Source organism: Lonchura striata, chromosome 6 (genome assembly GCF_050655825.1).
Source record: "Lonchura striata isolate lonStrDom1 chromosome 6, ASM5065582v1, whole genome shotgun sequence".
Lineage (NCBI taxonomy): Eukaryota > Metazoa > Chordata > Aves > Passeriformes > Estrildidae > Lonchura > Lonchura striata.
The window spans coordinates 28,591,573-28,608,744 of record NC_140708.1 but is presented as its reverse complement, the minus strand read 5'-3'; the positions used below and the strand labels follow the sequence as shown (position 1 = coordinate 28,608,744).

The 17,172-nt window shown below is 51.9% G+C and overlaps 2 protein-coding genes across 7 annotated transcripts in view; one reads left to right on the top strand and one right to left on the bottom strand.

Annotated features, from left to right (window-relative positions):
- Positions 1–206: 206 nt before the first annotated feature.
- On the top strand, positions 207–3,727 carry CYP17A1 (cytochrome P450 family 17 subfamily A member 1). The gene is made up of 8 exons (XM_021536232.4): positions 207–567; positions 1,033–1,171; positions 1,690–1,919; positions 2,136–2,222; positions 2,313–2,522; positions 2,763–2,932; positions 3,016–3,119; positions 3,358–3,727. The coding sequence occupies exons 1-8, from the start codon at positions 244–246 to the stop codon at positions 3,624–3,626; spliced, it is 1,533 nt and encodes a 510-aa protein (XP_021391907.1). The 5' UTR covers positions 207–243; the 3' UTR covers positions 3,627–3,727.
- Positions 3,728–8,319: 4,592 nt separating this feature from the next.
- The window catches only part of WBP1L (WW domain binding protein 1 like), a 58,994-nt gene continuing 50,141 nt past the window's right edge, over positions 8,320–17,172 (bottom strand). For all 6 annotated transcript variants that reach the window (XM_021536328.4, XM_085583687.1, XM_021536325.4 and 3 more), the window contains 2 exons: positions 12,056–12,217; positions 8,320–10,660 (listed from right to left, as the gene is read on the bottom strand). In XM_021536328.4, the coding sequence (XP_021392003.1) occupies positions 9,921–10,660; positions 12,056–12,217 (902 nt within the window). In that variant the 3' untranslated portion in view covers positions 8,320–9,920. The remainder of the gene's footprint in view (positions 10,661–12,055; positions 12,218–17,172) is intronic.

Sequence of the window (17,172 nt, the reverse complement as noted above, 5' to 3'; positions counted from 1 at the left end):
ACCCTGGGCATCCCCTGGCCCCCGGCGCGCTGGAGGCAGCTCCCCATGGCCACCCAGGCTGGCCGTGGCCCCGCTGCCCTCGCCCCCCGCCATGCGCCCACAGCTGCGGAGCTGGCAGGGGCCCAGCGCTCGGCTCCCCCCTGCTCGTCCCCCCGATAAGGAGCCGAGCCCGCCTCAGAGTCAAGGAGACGACCCCGCCGGCGCTATAAGGGCCCCCGCGGGCGGCCGCCAGCCGGGCCCGCCATGGCGCTGCTGGGCGCGCTGCTGCTGGCGCTGGCGCTGCTCTGCAGCTGGCGGCTGGCGCGCCGCACGGACACCGCGCCCGCCGCCCCGGGCACCGGCCGGGGCCGCCCGCGCAGCCTGCCGGCCCTGCCGCTGCTCGGCAGCCTGCTGCAGCTGGCCGGCCACCCCCAGCTCCACCTGCGGCTGTGGCGCCTGCAGGGACGCTACGGCAGCCTCTACGCCCTCTGGATGGGCTCCCACTACGTGGTGGTGGTCAACAGCTATCGGCACGCCAGGGAGGTGCTGCTGAAGAAGGGCAAAGACTTCGCCGGACGGCCCCGCACCGTGAGTCGGCAGCAGGTCCTGGGGACCCCTTCCACTGTGGCGCGGGGTGAGGAGGGGGACGCTCCCACGGAAGACGCTGGCACGCAGCAGGGTCCGTGTCCCCTCCCCATCCTGCCTGCAAGCCAGGGCAGGGCGGCCCCTCCATGCCCTGTTCTCGGGGCAGGGAGCCCTGTCATCCTCCGTCCCGAGGCTGCCTGTTCTTCCTGCAGCTGGCGGCATCCCTGGGCGCGGGGATGTGGGCTCAGGTACTACCAGGCACCCCTAAAGTTCCCTGGGGATCCTAGAGCCCCTAACCTTCGCATTATGAGTCCTTGGCAGGGGGAAAGCAAACCACACGTCCTGTGCTTTGCCTGCCTGCAGTAACCTCTAGCCCCCCGGACTATTTGTGGGATGGGGTGAGATGAGCATCCATCCCCCGCGGGGCTGCCCTGCAGCGGGATGACCCTGGGACTGCCTGTCCCTCAGGTGACCACGGACCTGCTGTCCCGGGGGGGCAAGGACATCGCCTTCGCCAGTTACGGGCCCCTCTGGAAGTTCCAGCGCAAGCTGGTGCACACTGCCCTCTCCATGTTCGGGGAGGGCTCGCTCGCCCTCGAGAGGATCAGTAAGTGCCTCCCTCCACCCCCAGGCTCCCTCCCAGCTCTGGTTCCCTCACGCTGCACGTTTCCTTCTCAAGTGTCCTGATTTCCTGGGAACCAAGGAAAGACAGTGGCTCAGCCCATGTCCCCTGGTATCCCCTCAGCTTGCCAGGCAGGGGCTCTGTCCCTCTCCTTATATCCCCTGTACTTTACCAATACCTCTCCATGTGTTTTCTACCCTGAACTTTAGTTCCACTCACTCACTCACAGATGGGGAGACTGAGGCACGGAGACAGCGCCCCACTCCCCCCAGGAGGACATCCTTGCACATCTCCATTCTATCTGCTCGTCCCCAGCACCCAGCATTGTCCCTTCTGCCCATCCCAGCCCCTCAGGGCTAGCCCTGCCTGGTGGGTGGCCTCTGCAGGCTGCACACTCTGAATGAGCAGGGCACCCCTCCTTCCAGCTCCCAGCTGCCCCTTTCACCCCTTGGCTCAATCATCACTCCCTCATCACCCCCTGGCCTGCCTCTCCTCCTCCCCAGTCTGCCGGGAGGCTGCGTCCCTGTGCGAGACGCTCAGCGCTGCGCAGGACACGGCCCTGGACATGGCCCCCGAGCTCACACGGGCTGTCACCAACGTGGTCTGCTCCCTCTGCTTCAACTCCTCATACCGGCGTGGGGACCCTGAGTTCGAGGCCATGCTAGAGTACAGCCAGGGTATCGTGGACACTGTGGCCAAGGAGAGCTTGGTGGACATCTTCCCCTGGCTCCAGGTGAGCAGGAACATGGACACTCCCCATTCCTCTCACTTCAGATGTGAAGAAGGAGCTGGGATGTGTCCTGTAGGAGCCCCCCTGAGTTAGGAGAGTCCCTGTCCTGATGACCCACAAGGGCCAGTACACTGGTGGGCACAGAGTGACTGTCTGGGGGCCTGCAGGGGCTGGGCTGGGCTGAACTATAGACTGTTGTAATGTGCTTTTCTCCTTTAGATATTTCCCAACAAAGACCTGGCCCTGCTGAAGAAATGCCTCCAGGTCCGGGACCAGCTGCTCCAGCAGAAATTCACTGAACACAAGGTGCCAGCAGGGCCAGGACAGGGAGATGCTGGGGCTGGGGTGGTGGGCACTGTGCCCAGGACATCCTGGCTCATGCACATCCCTTGGCAGGAAGCTTTCTGTGGAGACACTGTGAAGGATCTCATGGATGCCCTCTTGCAAGTGAGGCTCAGTGCTGAGAACAGCAGCCCTCTGGAGCCAGGGCTGGAGCTGACTGACGACCACCTCCTCATGACGGTGGGGGACATCTTTGGGGCCGGTGTGGAGACCACCACAACTGTGCTCAAATGGGCTGTGCTCTACCTGCTCCACTACCCCGAGGTAGGGTCTGCACCCTACAGCAGGGGCTTGGGTTCCCTCCAGCATCAGAGATGTCATGGGGAGTTTTGGGGAAGGCAGGTGCCAAAAGAGAAGTTAGGCTCTGCAGATAAGCAGGATCAGGCTGTGGGCACTTCTGCCCCAGCAAGCTGACAGGACATGCAGATGATGCTGGGTGTACTCCACTGTGCACAGGGCACCTTGCTCCCCAGGCTCCTGCAATGGTCTTTACTTTCCTCTCAGATCCAGAGGAAGATCCAGGAGGAAATGGACCACAAGATAGGCCAGGTGCGTCACCCCCACCTCAGCGACCGCCCGCTGCTGCCCTACCTGGAGGCCACCATCAGTGAAGTGCTGCGCATCCGGCCCGTGTCCCCCCTGCTCATCCCACACGTGTCCCTTGCTGACACCAGGTGAGACCCCCTGGGGCACATCCAGGTCATGGGCAGAGACTGTGGGGAGGGAGCAACTGCCTCACTCTGTGTCCGCTTTACAGCATTGGGGAATACTCCATCCCCAAGGGTGCCAGGGTCATCATCAACCTCTGGTCTGTGCACCACGACGAGAAGGAGTGGGACAAGCCTGAGGAGTTCAATCCTGGTGAGTTGCACGATCCTCATCCCCTCCTGGGCCAGGGGATGGCCGGGTGGGTGCAGCAGGAGGGGCTGAGCCCTGGGGGAGGCTTGGTGCTGGGAGGTTGGATCCTGCTCCTGCCCGTCTGGGGCATTTGCACCTCTTGCTTCTGCAGCTCCTGGGAGGGACAGACTTGGTGAACTCGGGCAGGTCTCAGGCAGAAGGATCAGCCTGCTGATGCCAGGGGTGCCCCTTCCCCTTGCAGGCCGCTTCCTGGATGAGCGGGGCCAGCACATCCATTCACCCTCACCCAGCTACCTCCCCTTTGGAGCTGGGATCCGTGTCTGCCTGGGAAAAGTCCTGGCCAAAATGGAGCTCTTCCTCTTCCTGGCCTGGGTGCTGCAGAGGTTCACACTGGAGTGCCCTGAGGACCAGCCCCTGCCCTCGCTGGAGGGCAAGTTTGGTGTTGTGCTGCAGGTGCAGAAGTTTCAGGTGAAGGCCAGGCTGAGGGAGGCCTGGAGAGCAGCCTCATGATGGAGAGGAGCCCTGGATTCCAGGCAGGGGGATGGGGGGTGGGACCACAGAGGCTGCCCCATGGATGGGAGGGGTATCCAGATAAAGCTATTCCCAACACAGCATGGCTCCAGCTATTTTTTGGGCATGAGATGGAGGACAGGGTTAAGTGTGAGATGTATGGTGGCCCCACAACTTGCTGGGAGCACTGGGCTCAGTTGGGAGGCTGTGGCCTCTCTGCAGCAGCCTGGCAGCTCCTGCCTGCTCACTATCCTGAGCACTCACTGTCTGGCTGGATTTTGGCCATCGCTCCAGCAGCAGCAGCAGCAGCAGCAGCACAACCTTCCTGTAACGCAAGGGGCCGTGTTTGCTTTGCTTTTGCCAAAAACTACTGTGCCATGGAGGGCAGCGTGTAACTAGGTTTCTGGTTCTCTATTACTTGACCTCTTAATATTTAACTAAATAGCTGCACAGCTATGGCTCAGGGCCCCTGGAGGGAAAACAGCCAAGGCAGAGGGGAAATCCTGACAGAGCCCCAGCACAATGTGACACCCCAGCCCTGCACACCCCCTCATTTTCCCCCTGCCCTCTCTCTTGCTGGCAGGCAGGAAAACAGACATAAACTTCCCCACCACTGAACCTCCTGCTCAGTGTGTATGAGTTCTTTCAAAGCCCCAGCACCTGGCTTTCATGCAGCCCCTTCAACACTGGCACCCAATGCCAAATGGGTCCTGTCAGCCTGTGGCACAAGGGCGTTGATGAAGGCAATGCATTTGCAGCCTGGCACAATACTGGGAGCATCCTCCCTCCTCCCAGTCCATTTTCCTGGGGGCTCAGGGTGGTAGGGAGGACCTGGAGGAAGAACTGCCATGCACATGCCTGTCCCAAGGGCAATCTTCAGGCTGATCTGAGCAGCTGACCCACCAGAAGCTGGGCAGAGGGAGCACAGCAGGAGTCCAGCCCTACTGCTTTTGCACAGTCTCTGATGGCTTCTCAGGGCTGAACCCCACATACCCCCCTGCTTTCCTGCCTGTTTCCATCACACCAGGGGTGCCACTGGGTTTCCAATCCCTCTACTTCTGCTACGACACACTGAAGCTGTATGGGTGAAGGGGGACAGGACTCAAAATGGGCTTTAGGAAAACTTGGCTAAACATGATGCCCTGAGCTTCCCTGGGGATTGGCACCTCCATGCCGGCCTTGTCCTTCCCCTGCCCCAGAGCCTGTCACTGGCAGAACACACTGGCAGGGAGGCTCCACTCCAGTCTTCCATAACATTGTGATGCCTCCAGAAGCATCAACAGGACCTCCAGTACATTTGTACCCCTTTGCTAAGGCATTTGATTTTGCTCTTGGTAAGGGAAGGATTTTCTCCTTGCCAGAATCAACAAGAGGCTGACACCTTGCTGTTTGCTAATGCACCCACACAAGTGCTAAATGCACCTGGAGGCAGAAATGGGGACCTTTGAACCTGGGATTTTTCTAACCTGGAGAATGCCTCCAGCCACAGCCTCTTGCAATCCACCTTCCCTATTTGCCAGGGCTGGCATGTGCTGTCCTAGGCTGGGAGACCAGCACGTGCTGCAAATCCCAGCACCCCAAGCTGGGCCCTGCTGCAGGGTGTCTTGCCCTCTACCCAGCCCACCTCCTCCCCACTGGGAGAAGATGCTGCTGGGGAAATTCAGTGCCCAGAACCAGCTGCCTGGAACTTTGTAAGCTGGTAAACAGCCCCTGGCACAGCTGCTCCCTGCTCTGGGAGTGGGCAGAGGCACTGCTGAATCACCCGGCTGGTATTTCTATCCTGACAGCTGCTCTGGGGCTGTGCTGCTGCACCCAAACCCCTGGCTCCACCAGGAAGCTTCACCTGGGCCACTGGCTTCAGCTCCCTGAGGCAAAGGGGGTCTGCAAGGGAGGAGCTGGTGACGATGGAAAGAATGAAGGTTTTTCATTCCCACAGTGTGCTGGGTACACCATGAAGCAGACGTGCAGCTTGCTGAGGGCACTGGGCAGAGCAAGCCTGAGCCTTTCCATTGCACAAACATATTTTGGGGGGCAAAGCCACCCCCACAACACTTGGCTGACCCAGCTGCGCCACAGGGCTCAGCTCAGAAGCCCTCCAAATTTGAGAGGCTTGTCTTTGCACCAGGCACCGGCTGAGCCTGGACTGTGCCGGAGAGCGACGGCCAGCCCAGGAGGAGCAGAGACGCTTGGAATACCTGCGGGCTCTGCACCGGGCGTGGGGCCAGGAGAGCTGAGTAAGCACAGACCTCAGGACACAGCTGTTTGCCGGTCGAAAACAAATCGAGAAAAGAAGCCGGCAGCCTGTCACCCCCCCCAGCACAGAGACTGCAGTGCTTGCACCACCGGCCCCGCAGCGGGCACCCGTCCCATCTGATAAACACAGATCTGTGCTGCAAGGATGGGGGGAACCAGCTCTGACGAAGAGGCTACTCATCCTGGCCTTCCCAGGCTGCCCACTGTGAGATGCTGTGGGGCTTGCCTGATCCAGGGGCTGCCTGTCTGCTCCCCCTCCCAGCCTGGCTTTTCCTATATAAACTAGAAAAGAAAACAGTGGCAAAAGCCTCCCTGGGATGTGTTGTACAGGTGGTGATGGGGGGCCAGGAAGCAGCAGCCTCATTCAGGACAGCAAAGGAGTTTATTCACCGGAGCTGGGCTGTGCCCCAGCTCCCTGCCAAACTCTGCCAGGAGCAGGTCAGGCTGGGATGAGCCCAGCCAGGGCATGCAGAGAACCAGAGGAGGCATAGATGGGGAGCCCTGGCAGTGCAGAGCCGGAACTCAGAACCACTGACTCACATCCCCAAGTGGTGAGGGGTGTCCAGGGAGCCCACATCTCCCATTGCTCGGCAAAGCAGCCTCATGCTGGCAGTGGAGCCACTCATTCTGCTTCTCTCCAGGCTTCCTGCTCCAGGCAGCTTTTGATGACTGCATAACACACAGGCTTAACAGCACCTCAGCTTTCCTTAGCCTCCAGTTAGGCAGGGAAAGCTCTGAGAGCAGGTTGCCAGCAAGCATCAAGACACAATTCCAATTCCCTCCTCCTCCATCTTCAGCCAACACCCATCCACAGGGTTGTACAAACATGCAATGATATATGGCAGGAAGATCACACCAGTGCTCCCAGATGATGAGTCTGCATCATCGCAGAGCTGGAAAGTCCCTTGGGAACACCAAGGAGATGCTGCAGTACCCACCAATCCCAGGAGCCCCCACTGTACCCAGGGGACACTTGCTGAGTAACCACACCGTGCTCTTCACCTGTCCCCAGGCAATACAACCCCAGCCCACCAGGACATCTGCTCGGTCCTTGCCCTTGGAGCCAGTTCAGTGGCCAAAAACATTCAGTGTAAGCAGCTCCACACTGCCGCGGACTCCAGCAACAACAGACTTCAAGGAGTATTGGCAGCCACACCTAGAGCACATTGTAAGCAGAACACCAAGCACTAGATTGACGCTAATTTGCTGTAAAACCTGAAGCATTATTGCCACTCAGTTTGGAAACGACGTATTCATGACTCCCAATAAAAAGCCCCTTATAGCTGGGAATGGGTGGGATTTGGTACTCCACTGCCGGAGATGCACATCTGCCCATGCCCTCACACCTCCAGCATTTTCCAGTGTGCATCTAGAGAAGAGCTCTCTTCAGGCCACGTTGGCTTCCTACACAGGGATACAGTTGAGGGTCAAGCACCTTTCTAAAGCTCCAGACTTGAAGATTTGGGAGTCCTCTGCCTGCCTGAAGAGGCACCAGTCAGGGTATATCCAAGGAGCTCACATGCCCCATATCCTGCCCTGCACCACTCCTTCTCCCCATACCAGCTGCCCCTAGGCTGCAGGTCTAAAATCCTAAAGCACTGAAAGCTATCAGGCACTTGTGAGCTGAAGAGATGTGGTTTGTTTCTTTATGGTCTCAAAACACCCCCAAAACCTCCAGGAGTCAGAAGAGGCACATCACTGCTTCTTCCTGACATTTTAAAATTAGAAACAACAGCTTGGCTTATTGGTACTTACCTCCACATCCAGAGGATTTGCCTGCCGTTAGTAGGATGGCTGGAAAGCAAATATGGACATTCCTTATGCAACATAAATGTTGGCAAAGGGTCCCCCACTGGCACAGGACCATCCCCAAGACTTAGGGCAGTAAACCCCATTCCTTAAAGACTGATAGAATTTTTTAGCCTCCTCTGTGGTGTGAGGAACAAAACCAGGTGCCAATACGTACAGAATCCCTCGGGGTGGCACTGGGGATTTTTAACTATCTTCTCAAAAGATACATATGGTCAGTGTTCACAACTGAAGTGACCAGCCCCCACGCAGCCAGGCTCTGGGACACGCACAGCCTCTCTGTTACCACTCATCCAGGTCTCCAGGCTCCAGACATCCAGGAATGAGGTCTCTTGAATCCAAACTGAAGTCCTTCATTTTTAAGAGTACCCTAAGAACCAAACTGAAGAGCTGTCCTTATCAGCTGTTCTGAGGAAAGAGAAAGGTTTTGATGGGCAAAGGAGTGAGATTCTTCCAAACCCTGTAAGGTAAGAGTGCTCTCATCAAATGTGCAGGTAAAATGCTGGCATAAGCACCACCTCCCTTTCACTGCAGCCAGCCAGTGCCAACACACCTCCAGGTAGAGTAACAAATCCACAAACTAAAGACAGATCTTGTTCTTAGCTCACAAAATGATACACATACACATGGACAAGTTATCAGAAAAGGCATTATATTTTGGTTTCCACCTTAGTTAAAACTGATTTTGGTTTTCAATCAATCAGAACTGAGTATGTCCAAGTTCAGGTTTCAATGTTTTTTTCCCCATAACAGTAATGATCTGGATGACCATAATTATAAAAGGGACGGGGAGAAATCCCGAGAACAAGTTACATAGTCTGAACTGTGCTCTCTTCCACATGAGCACTCCAGGGAATGTTAGTTTCAGTTCTTCCTTTTTTTTTTGCTTTTTTTCTTCCTTCAGATTGTTACTAACAAAAATCTCTACTGTTTATTAAAGCAAAGCTACAGTAAATTTTCTTGCAGTCTTACAGCAGGTTTTCATATTACCAGTAGGACTCGCATGCATGGATTGCAGTCACACACACACACACTCACAGACATTATACAGTAGCCAGTTGCCACCATAAAAAAAAAATGAAAAGAAAGAAAACAGACATTCATTTCTTTAAGTGGTCATCATTAGAATCGCACCAAACTTTTGGATAAAAAAAAAATACTGCACAGGTCTTCCACATCTAACAAGGTAAATCATCCCTTTCGCAATGGACGGAGCTCTCGTCTCCATTTGTTCAACATGCATCTCTAAAGCTTGAAGGCACGCTGGCCAAGGAGAGCCCTGTTCTTTTGTCATCTGAACTCCAGTGTGCTGCTATCGGGGTGCAAAAAAAGGACAAAAATAAAGCCAAGCCCTTTTGCAGCACACCGGGAAAAGGTCATTCGGAGACCACAGTACTTGGAAGGCAGCCCAGCTGCCCGGATTCTACTGCTAACTGTGCTCTTGGAGGCATTGAAGGAACACATTTGCGTTTAAAAATGACACATAAAGGCAAATTTCTGCAAACCCTTTCTTTTCAAACTGCCTAAGGTAGACTAACACTCCTAGAAGAAACTGGTCCTTCAGTCACCAGCTTCAAGTGGGAAACTTTCTACCTGCTGTTTTAAACACTGAAGCACCAGAGGTCATAGGGCTGATGGCTGATGTGTTTGGGCATTCACCAGCTTCAGGGAAACTTAACATGAGGAAAGGAAAAAAAAAAAAAAGAAAGAAAGAAAGAAAAAAGATGAAAAGAAATCCCCAATGCCTCAAGAGCACTATATCAAACCAGAACTCTTGGGCTATTGACTGCCGGCACTGTCAGAAGCTGCTTGCTTCTGGGAAGACACCTGGAGGTTGAAGCCTTATGGTGATCTGGTATCCTCCCAGGGTGAGATTTGCTGAGTTTTACTGATTGCAAGATAAAGCAGTGTTTCGGAAAACTAAAACCAACAAACTCGTAATAACCATCACCAAAATCACCGTTGGAAAAATTCCATTCTTTAGAAGGTCTCATTGAGAAACATCAGTCCCTGCTCTATGGAGCAGGGCAGATACAATTAACAAAACCCAGTGACCCATCCCCCACAAGCTGGGCCTTTGAGGTCTAGTCCCCATATTATATTGGAGGGGAGAAAGAAAAATAAACAAAAAAAAGAAGGTTGTATCACCTTTTCCTCCTGTTAAAGTTTTAATCCTCTTATTCCATTTTTATTTGTTTTTTTTCCCCCGATTCTCCCTTCCACTCTGCCACCTTAACTGGGGGAGTTATTGGTACAAGAGTTTGGAGAGTCCTGCTCATTTATTGTGTTCAAGAGTACACACACCGGCTGCCGGGGCAGGTGGTGGTGGCTGTGTTCACGGTGCTGCTCCTCCGTGGCACTGAAAAGCCCTTCCTCCTCGTCCCCGTGGGGACGGCCGCTGCAGCTGTCACAGAAGTCCAGGGGCCCGTCCAGAGCGTCATCGATGAGCCCGTCAAACTCCTTGAGGTCGTCGTCGTGATGGCCCCGGTTGCACACACAGACTTCTATGCCTGAGTCGCCGGTGAAGCGGCGCTGCCTGCCCGGGGTCTTGTCCTTGGCGTCGGGAATGGCGCTGCTCTGCTCTAAGCTCTCAGAGCTGTAACCTTTCAGCAGTTCTTCCTTGCACTCTGTATCCTTATCAGGAGCAGCCCTCTCCACCAGCTCGGCTCCTGTGCTGGTACTGCCGGGCTCGACGCTTTGCATTTTGGCGACGGCTCTCTCGCCCAGCACGGTGGCGGAGGGCTCGGGGTCCCCGCGGCCGGGCGCCCCGGTGCTGTCAGTACTGCTGTTATTGCTGCTGGGTGCTGCAGAGCTGCTCTGTGCTGGCTGCAGGGTCCTGGGCGTGTCTGGGATTGTGCTACTGCTGCCTGCTGGGACACACTGCTGATGTAAGGCACTGTACGGGGGCGGGGGGGTCGGCGGTCGGTTCACCACTTCCTCATAGGGAGGTAGCAAATAGTTTGGCAAAAACCCTAGAAGTGGGAGGCAAGGAGAAGAAGTTATTTCAGGAGCAGTTTATCTCGGGAAACGAGTCACTAATACAAGTCAGTATGGCATTTGTCACCTACCAGCACCTTCCTGCTGAACAGCACAACGGGCTCTACAGGTGCCAGAACTTGTCCCAGGTGAGGCGTGTCATGTTTTAGAGAAGCAGCAAACACGGCAGAGGAGTGCACCATTACAGGAGGAGATGGTCAATTGGGAACAGCAGACTGATCTCCTGGCTCTCTCTATATTTACCAGGCAACCCTCCCTGGACTGCGTACCCCAATAGAGCCCCATTAACCACTCTGGGGGATGGCCTGTGTTGGCTGGAGGGAACAACTCCCCAGGCCTTTCCAACACTGCCTCCTCAGCTGAATTTCCACTTCAAGAGCAAAGATTTCATCTCACAAAGCATTGTGTAGATATAAAAAGACAAGGGTAGTTACAAGGAACTTGAAGATCCTGGCTTTTGGTTGCTGTTTTAATGCTGGATTCAATTCTTCTGGTGCAGTCAGAATAAATTGACAGTACTGGCAAAAGAGTTTGGCTTATTGTACTTACAGCCTTTCAAACCCATGAAAAATGTTGTTTATTTCTAAAGAGGCAACAAAATAGTCTGTATAGACAGAATGTACTTAAACAGTGGAAACATTTAAGGATAGCTCTGCAATTTTCCATGTGCAATTGCATATCCCTGGGGCTGGGGAGGAGAAGGCTGCTGGGGAAGATTTCTGAGGTGACTGTCAGAGTTTAACAAGAAAAACAAGTTCATACATTCAATTCAAGTGTCGGAGGAAGCTCAGCTGTGGTACCTCCAGTCAGAAGGAGACTTGCTGTTCTAGCACAGCATAGCAGAACACAAGGAGAGCACAAAGTGATTGTACTTTCCCTGAGTTGTGGGTAACAGCTCCTTCACACAAAGTCCTAAGGCTGCTCACCAGCAGAATGGCCTGGGAATCACAGCACAGGGTGGAAGCCAGCAGAGTCTCTGCTGAAACTCTGTCCCAGTCTGTGTGACCAGATTTTGTGAAGCCACTTCCCACACCTCAGTCCCACGAGCAGCAAGTCCAGACTGGAAAGGAGGAACGTCCACAAAGTCCTGGATGAGGTACGTAAAGAACCTTTGCAGAAAAACATTCATGGAACCACTACACTCTCAGGGGTGGGTGTGAAGGTGCTGTAGGTGGTGTGGCTCAACTCCAGACTCAAGGGGGTTCAAATGCATCCAACACCATCTCCTCACTGCACGCCACAGTTAGGCAGCAAAGCTCCCACAGCCTCTTGCTGAGCCCAACTGCTGCCCCCTCTCTCCACCTAACACGGGGAACTCGCTGCTGCTGTGCTCCCCACGGTCTCCAGGCAAAGCAGGGTGAGGTACGTACGGAAATAAAAGGGCAGGGCTGAGTAGTTATGGGCCTCCCGGTAAGCGATCAGGTTGATCTCGTGCTGCCGCTGCTGGGCCTGGAGGCGGTGCTTGGTGCGGCGGTGATGGCAAACACAACAGCAGCTGAGGATGATGATGATGGTCCACACCAGCCAAAACCCTGCAGCAGAGGAGAGTAAGTGTTAGCCGTTGTGTGAGAGCTGCATCCAAATGCAGGAAACCCCAAGAAGCCCATGGAGAAGATCATCTGAAAGCCTGGACCTGAACCTGCACTGCTGTGAAGGCAGAAATATGCATTAGGTCAGGAGGCTTCCACACTGACCTTCCTGCCTGTGTGGGATACTGCAACTCCAACAGCCTTGCCAGAAATGGATAACTCTGAACGCACTTTGGTAGAATGTGGATCATGTTCAATAGGTACAACTCTAGAGAAGAACCAAATACGGAGACAGGGCTCCCCCCTCCATTGCTCCTACCCTTTGGTTACCATTTCTTCTAGCCAAAAATGAGCAGAGCTGTGAATAGCATTGAGCTGGCCTCCCACAGTCACTTTGGTTTGAAAATAACAATCAAGACACAAAAGACACTCTGCAGATTGACCACAGAAGAAGAGAAAAACCCCAAGCACTATGTTTTGCTTTTGTTTGCACTGCTTTTTAATTTCTAGCCCAAATCCTTCATTGTTATGTTTAACAAAAACATGCTCTTTTTTCATAAATGTCTCAAAATATTTTTAAAACTTATTTTAGTATTCAATGTCTTAAATTATCCAAAATTAAATTAAACTAGCCTCCCTCTCTGAATCCTCAAGAAACCTAACTTCTGCTCTGTTTGTGGTCATGGCTGGTTTCTGTGCACTGCTGTACTGTATGTACACTGCTCCTTAAAAGGGAATTTTAAAAGGCCACTTCCTGAACTTTACCCACACCCTCCAACATGTGGAATAACTCTCCCTTTTCCACAAATTTCTCACTTGCATGCACTACAAAATGTTTCCGAGACACACTTCAAAAAGCTGGAATATTCACTCCAGATTAGTCTTTTGTCTCCTGCAACTGCAGCCTGCAGCGTGACCTACCCCAGTGTCTGCAAGCTTTTTTTAAACTCAGTTTCTGCATCTAAAGATACTGCAAGAGCTTTTCCTTTAGAAACACAAAGGCTTGGCAGCCACTCCTTGCTAAAGATCACAACACTGTTTTTCTTTCTGTAACACCTCTGCCACTCTTCATTATTCCCAAGCAATCAAAATGGAGATTCCTAATGCCACAGCCCACTTTCAGCTTGGCCAGTCTATCCTGTGGTATCAAACTGCTCTTCTCTCTCCACTAAAAACCTCTAGTCATGCCTTTACAGTACCTTGATGTTTTCAGCATCTTCTGCTGTGTTTGCTATGTATTCTCTGCTACGAGATAGGTGGGGAAAAGTGAACAGTTTAGGAATTTGAAGAATGAAAGGAGTATTGCTCTGGCTCAGGACAAAGGGCAGTCGTATCATCCATCTCAGAGACCTGCACTGGGCTGTTTGTAGGGGAACTGAATGTGCCATATCGTGCCTCTGAGCATTTTGAGTGGGGACTTTCACCTCCCTGTGTTGCAACCCAAATTCCTCATGTATTTTGGCACAGCAAACTGAAATAGATTGCCTTGTGCAATCTATTTCCCTAATCAAACTGGAACCTGCCTTACCACCAAACCTATCAAAACCTGCTATCAAATTAAGGTATTACATATTTCCCCACTCCCTTTTTTTTTCTTGGCTGGAAATGAAGGTTCCTGGGTAGTTTCTCTGGCCAGCCTGCTGAGCTGACCAGAGCACCATGCTGGTACCATGCTGACCAGAGAAGAGATTGTGATCTTCACTCCAGAGAAGAGATTGTGATCTTCACTCCAGAGAAGCAAAGGATAAAGTAATCAAGATGCTCTTTACACTTCCCAAACTAAAATTGAGAATGTGGCCACTGACCTCCAAATACCTTCCTGTTTCTAAAAAAAACCTTTTTATATAAACAAAAATGATTGATCCAGTCCACCCTTCACTCCAAAGCCAAACATTTTCAACAATTTCTGTAGCCTCTATCACTACCAAAATCTTGGTACACAAATGCAATACTTCAACTGTCTCACAGTTTGAAGACTCTCACCAATAAATACACTTTATTTCTCACTAAGAGAAAGTCCCTTGGCTCTTGCTTGCTGAGGAAGCAAGAATACACTCATCAAAACCTGGTCATTGGCACAGCATGCCACCATGCACTGAGGCAGGCCTGCAGTTCATCTTTTAAGTACTCCTTATTTTCAAAGAGCAGTCCATGATCATGTGTTCAATAACAATGGAAAATTACGCCCAGCTATCCAGGGATTTTAGCTACAGTTATGAAAACAGATGCTTTTTAACACATTTGATTATGTCCTTTCCCAAGGAGTCTAGATACAATGGTAGCAAGCAGCACTTAATTAGTTAAGATGTCCTGGAGAACTGCCACTGTTAAGCAATCTCAGCTGTAGCAGACAAATATTTCTGCAGGGAATAACTGCTCCCACCCAAGCCTGCATCCAGAAGATTAAAAAAGTATTTCTTTAGAAAACTTCTCTACCCATTCCAAAAAAAAGTCCCAAAGTGCTTTGCACACAAACTGATGCACAAGCTCAGAGTAGGGGTCAGAGTAAGCTCAGCCACTCCTGTGAAGAGGTGTGGCAATTCTGTTAACAGCACGCAGTAACAACATACAATGGCTTAGGATAATAAATTAATGCTGAATCCTACTGAAACCGCAGGTGGCATTTAAGTAAACACACCATAATTTAGTGGATTGTGATTTGGCCTCAGTGCCAGGAACAACACCTTCATTCTCCTGTAAAGGGACTGTGCATGCTCGCAAATGTGAGCAGATGAGATCTGCTCATCTGTTCATGAGAACTTCCAGAAAAAGAACCCACTAATACCACATTATTGCCTGGTTTCATTAACTGCTGACACTTCCTAGAGCTTCTAGGAATTACTCAACCCCTGACTCAGCATGAGCCTGGATGGAGGACTCAGCATGAGCCTGGATGGAGGACTCAGCATGAGCCTGGAGGACTTGCCTGGATGATCACAGATCAGCAGCATGTGCCCACCAGAGTCATTTGCTGGCCTGGCTTCTGGCATCCTCTCTAATGGCTGTGTCCCCACCTTAGCACCCAACAGCACATCTGCACTGCAGGGCTGGAAAGCCCCCAGTGCATCAGAAGCAACAGTATGGGACACCCTTGGGAGCAGAGGCACATGAGGCACTCCCTTGGTTGTCCCTTGGGCACAGGTGCCAGTGCTGGGAGAAGACTGGGTGCATCTCTGGTTGCAAGTCCAGTACAGTGCTGGGAGTTCAGGGCCTCCATCAAAGGCTCTACAACACTCCCTTGCCAGGAGTTTGGGCACAGCTGCAGTTTTGGCTGCAGAACAGAAAATTGCAAAAGCCTAGAAAATATATAGTATGGTCATTTATTCAGAATAAACCTATGCTCCAAGGCCAAGTGCAATTGTAAATATTATGTCTAAAAGTATGGAGTGAACAGTGAAGATGTTCATGACTGAGCTGTGCATTTGTACACCTGGTGAGGCTTGGCTTCAAACCAGTAGCAGGGAGGTAAGCTGAGCAGACCACTGGCCCGTGCAACCAGCAGCTCATTTGGCAGGAGGGGAATTGCAAATTCACCCAAAGACAACACTAAATGAGCAGGAAACGCAGGGGCCAAGCACAGCAGCAGCACACACTAACACCTCCTCCAGGGCAAAAACAGGTACCAATTCTGCCTTGTGCTGAAAATGGATAAGATGTACTGAGGCAACTAAAGTTTGGCATTAAAAAGCCTCTAAAAGCCAAGTAAAACTGAGCTTCTGGTTGTGTTCAATGTCCCCAAAAGCCTTCAATGTTGCCAAATGCCTTCCTCTTGCTCTTCCAGATGTTTTTTCTTCCCAAATGGATACAAGCTGTTTCTCACCAGCATTGTGTTGAGCTACTGCTGTACTCACTGGAAAGAAAAAATGGTTGGGAGACACATTGTGAGCCAAATTTGCTATTAAATGTCTGATTTGAGAGTATTTTCCACAGCCACCTGGCAGTGACCACTGGGAACAAAAGTTGGTGGCAATCTTAGGACAACATGACAGATAAAAAACAAACAGTGACTTTGGAAATACAACTTCTGATGGACAGTCAGAGCAGAAGCAAAGTACCAGTCTGGAACGAAACAGACACCGGGAGGCCATTAGACTTGAAGGCAATTTCAGTCTTGCTCTTGGTTTATGGAAGAGTCAGAAGTTGCAACACTCTCCAGCCCAAAAACAACTGAGTCCTGAGAAACACTGCTGTATTTTTGGTTAAATTCACTGGTGATGCCTACAGGTGGGTAGTGATGGAAGCAAAGGTGAAACAGACACAGCCGAGGAGTTGATTATTGCCAAGAGATTTCCCTGCCAAAGCACCAAAACCTTTAATAAAAGAATCAGCACCGATCTGTAAGCTCAGAGCTGTAAGCCTGACATGAGCACGAAGCTCAGGAAGTCAGAATGGAAGCTGCAGAAACACCTGGGAATGGAATTAGGTCCCATGAAAGCCACCTCTCACAACCAGAGGAAGTACTGAAGAAAGAGAAGGCTGCTGATACATTTACAGCATTCTTGGGAAAGGGAGCCCCATCACATGGCCGTACACCAGAGATGTTTCCTACCAGCTGTGAAAGAACATGCTTAAAGCTTCAAGAAAACCCCTTCTAGGACACTAACCACAGGTTTGATCAAACTTTAAAATAAGTAAGAACAAACCAGTTTAATAATTAAAAAAACAGAGCACTCCTTCCTCATGAAAGAGAAGGGAGCAATGGTTGCTTTGATGCTGTACTGTATTTGCTGCCTGGGATGTTGCCATCAGCAATGCCTTTGAGGGAAGCTCCTTTTATCCTGTGCAAAATGGAAAATGTTTTCTGCAGCATTCCAAGGGTATGAACAGAGAAATTTGCCCTCAAGTTCATGGTAAACTTGGGCAAATGCCATGGCTCTGTTGGCAGGAAATCCCCTAAAAGCAAGCCAAAACATACTGCAAAGTGCTTTTGTGTCTGTCTGACAAGCATCTGGGTAATA